This window comes from Oculina patagonica, chromosome 2 (assembly GCF_052425735.1).
Source record: "Oculina patagonica isolate OP01 chromosome 2, crgOcupat, whole genome shotgun sequence".
Lineage (NCBI taxonomy): Eukaryota > Metazoa > Cnidaria > Anthozoa > Scleractinia > Oculinidae > Oculina > Oculina patagonica.
Window position 1 is genome coordinate 36588432 of NC_135759.1, and position 4392 is coordinate 36592823.

At 38.2% G+C, this 4392-nt stretch overlaps 1 protein-coding gene across 1 annotated transcript; it reads right to left on the reverse strand.

Annotated features, from left to right (window-relative positions):
* Positions 1-939: 939 nt before the first annotated feature.
* On the reverse strand, positions 940-4185 carry LOC144642050 (G-protein coupled receptor 83-like). Its single transcript, XM_078501046.1, has 2 exons — positions 3882-4185; positions 940-2189 (listed from the first exon to the last, which is right to left on the reverse strand). Exons 1-2 carry the CDS (start codon positions 4183-4185, stop codon positions 1393-1395), a joined length of 1101 nt encoding a protein of 366 aa, XP_078357172.1. The 3' UTR covers positions 940-1392.
* Positions 4186-4392: the final 207 nt, after the last annotated feature.

Sequence of the window (4392 nt, forward strand, 5' to 3'; positions counted from 1 at the left end):
AGAAAACTAATGAATTTTTTTATGTTCTTTTCGTCATCCTTTGGGTTTTTATAGTCTTCGATGACTTCATATTTACACATTTGACTCGGTATCAAGACTTGATGAAAGATTGTTTGATGGTTTTAACTTCTTCTTCCATTTGTTCTGCGCGTTTTTTGTAGACTTTGGTAACGTATCTACCATCCTTATAATCAACAGGAATGCTAAAAAATGGTTAGAGTATTCGTCTTCTGCAAACTTTTAATGTTGGTTAGCAATTGTTTAAGAAATATTGAGAACTTAAACATAAACCTTTTCCAGACCGCGCCCGACTCGTTCAACTTGCTGACTTACTTTTGGCAACCTATGCCACAAAAGAGCATGTTCACAAGCTAAGGCATTTGTAGTTGCGGAGAAAGAAGGTACACTGGTGAAGCTTTACGCATCTTTAGAGTTCGTGTTTATGGACATAACGGACATAACAAAAAGGCCTAGCTGAGTGTGCTGGAATCTCAGTAATTAGTCACATTTTCGGTGATATCTCGGGCAGTTATCAAAAGAGCAGCCAATTTCTCAGCTATCAGTAATTTTTTCCGGTCTCAGATCTCAGTTATCACTTAAAAAAGCGCGTCAATTTTTTTGAAATTTCAACCAAAAAATTAAAACCAAAATTTGGAACAATTCTCAGCTATTGGGTAAACCCCATTCTGAAACTATCAGAATCACCGAAACATATCAATGAACACCGAGATCACAAATTCTCGTGCAACGTCAGTTTGGCCACCACCCATTCATGGTTGAAAAGAACCACCTGAGCGTTCTATATAACACTTTTCCATCCAAAAAGTAACAAACATGTTTCATGCTTTTGCCTGTCGAAATTGACATTACTTAATTCGCACCAGAGCCAAAGAAATAAGAACACACCCATTTTTTTCGCAGTTTCTTCATGATCACCAGAAAATTGAGTATATTCTTAAAGGGACTGTGTCACGGCTGAGTTTTTCTATAAAGCCGGTTTCTGAAGTTTTACCAAATACTCGCTGTGAAACTTAATGTTTGCAAAGAAATTACTACTATGGATCTTAGTGACAAAACCATAGTTTCAATGAAACCAAATTTGTCTCCCGGGCGTTATAACCTAAAGTTACAAGCAAACAAGATTAACTTTGAAATCTATTCAGCCCAACAATATTTCAAAAACCCATATCACAATCCGTTTCAATCTTCGTCGCTTTTGGCCATCCGTATCTTCTTTTGTATTAATTGTGTTACTGAAATGTCCCTTCACTGTTTTAAGAGGTTATTTTTATATTTCACTAAACTTGATGGTCATTTTCCAATGCCTAAATTAAGCTAAAATCCGTGACACAGTCCCTTTAATAACGTCTGTACTTACTGCTTTGTTAATCTCTAGGTATTTTCTATCTTCTTGAAACTCATCAGGCTTAGACTACTATGTGTTTCAGTGTTGGGTAAGTTGGCCATTTCCATGGACCGGCCTTGGCGAAGAGGCGGTTCAGTAGCAAAACAAGGAAGACAGTGACAAATGGCTTTGAAGCCGTTTCGGAAATCTCGACTGAATGTTAGGTAAATGAGTGGATTCACGGCGCAGTTGGTGCAAGCGAAGAAAAGTGACAAGAAATTAGCAGTTGGGTTATATGTACATTGCGCTTTGCTGAAAAGTGAAATCATTATGTTAACCTTTATTGGAAGCCAGAACAATGCGAACGTCAGCACTGCCACGATGAGCATCTTAAGCACGTTCTGTTTGGCTTTTAGCTCCACTTGTTGATTGGCTGTCGTCACCTGTCCTGGAATCTTTCGCATCCATATTTTGTAGATGATGGCGGCGTACAAAATGATGATTTCCAACAGTGGTAGAGCGTAAAAGATGATGAATTCAGCCGTTGTGTAGATAGTGTTGACGTACATTGGAATGGCCGGTAGCCATATTTCAACACAATACGTCGTACCACGGAATTCAATTAGGTTACGCACGTAAAGAAAGATTGAAGCTGGCAATGCAGGAACTAACCATGCCGCAGCGATCAGCCGGATTGCTCTGCGGGAATCGATTAACCTTTTCAGTGGAAAATATATGGCGATGAAACGATCGGCTGCAATCAATGCAAGTGTCAAAATGGCGGCATTGATCGTACAAGCTGCGATGAATGCCTGAATCTTACAAACAATCTTACCTGGCCAACCTGTAAGTTAAAAGCCAAGCAAAGGAATTATGAGTGCGTTAAGATTCATTAAATCAAATACAATTGAAATGGCTCTAAAAAGAAAACATTCGACTGCAATGCAATACCGATCTGCATCACAGTCATTACGTAAAAGCTAGGATGACGAACCCAATACACCCTAATTCTCACTAATGATATGTACGTGACCAGTCGTACGACTCGTTAACTATTGTTTCACGACCTGTACGACGCGTATCGGTCGTAGAATGCAAAGATACCGTTTACGACCCGTATCATTTCGGGTATGCTGGATAACCCTTAACGTTTCTTGCTACTCCCGCCTGACCTAATAGCTCAGTGGGTAGAGTAACCGTGATCTTTTATTTTTATCCGTTTGAATCCAGGCCACCGAGGTGCAATCCCCCATTTCATTCTTTAGGGCTAAGGGCTCAAAAGGAAATTAATGTCTTATTCCCAGTACTCAAAATTGCTACTGAATCAGTTCTCTGATTTCCAGCCGTTGTCTCGTATTGGAGAAAATGGTAATGTTTCAATGCATATTCCAAATCATTATCAGTAGCACAAGATGTTAAGAACCTTGAAACATGCCCGGGTTGAAGCCGGACACAAAGAAAGCATATAAATTAAAGGAAAGGATTCTCGACCTCAAGTATTAATTTCCCCTTTATCTATAAATTAACCCCATCCACAATGCTCAAAACTAAAAACTGGGTGGTATGTTACACTGAATTGCGACTAGACAGCGAGTTCTCACTGCAGGATGTTTGATCAGTTTTTACTTTTGTGGTTTGAGTTTTCTTTTTCTCTTCAATTTGTTTGTAAAAAAAGAATAAACAGAAATATGAAAATGACAATAAAAAATCACATAAAGTCTGTTTTAGAAAAAATCATTTCTAGACTGGATGGCAATACAATTGATAAATTCTTGGTTGAAATCAAAATTCACTAGGCCTACTAAATTTTCGTTGTCATTAGACGTAAGATAAACTTAAAATATATGATCGATAGTGTCATTCGTTTTTTAAACAGAGCATTTTGAATATTTGAGTTCTCCGTCGTATGTGACATCAAGCTGAGTGCCGTGTCAAAGCTGTTTTGTTTGAAAAAAAGGCCTTTCATTTCAATTTTCAGCAGATTGAACATTTCAGATATAATAACTGGTGTTTATGTGAAACTGTTCTAGCTCATGAGCCAAAGATTGCCGCTGTTGTAAACAGAATTGAGTTCCAGATGGTTTCTCTGACGTCACGGCGGCCATATTTGTGTCCCTCGGAAGGATACAGTTATGGCATCTCCATACTAAGCTTTATAAATTTGCGTGGAAAGGTTCGGCAAATAACTCGCGAACGGTACACCGCACAGACCTGAAACTTGGAGAAATTGTTTATCTATTTATCGTATATAATATTTTAAATTCATAGCTTTTGTAGTTGAATGGTTTTGAATTTATTTTTTGATTGCGTGACAGTGAAAACCAGAAATAAATCTGGAAAAGGGTGTTGGTTAGCTAGTGTCACCTAAACCACTTGGAGTGTCTAACCTTCGGTGGAATAGGCAAAACTATCACTATGAATTGCCCATAATAATTTTTAAATATTAGCATTAATTTATATTAATATTATTTATTGCCTCTTTTTACTTGTATATCTACAGAGAACCCTGACCACCAGACACCTTATGTGCACTTACCAGTGACAACAAACCCGAGCTCTGGTGCTATTCTTCCCTGAATGTCCGGTGTTGTGTTGAGCAACATGATCAGCAAGTTGACAACGCACAAGTGCACGATGAAGTAGTTGGTTGGAGTATGCATACGTCTGTTTTTCTTTATTATAGCAATTACGATGACATTGCCAATGATTGAAAAGATGATAATAACGAAGAAAGAAGACACCTGAAGCCATGTTTCAGTCTTAGTGAAAGGGCGGTTGAAACATGGAGAGGCCGGCCGCTGAACCGCTGTGAAATTTAAACTTGTGGTGTTGTTCGCCATTCTTTCCGCCAGTTACAAACGTAAGGATGGTTTTCTATCACACGTTTACCATTAAATACGAATCGTTTTCTCTGCGTAAAAAAAAAAAATTAGAAAACGTCTTATCCTTTGCCATTGAAACTTGCTCAAAGAGATTAAAATCTCTCGTAAAAGGCAGGTTCGCAAGCTGTTTCTCATTAGTTCAGTTCAGACATTGCGAGAAAATGT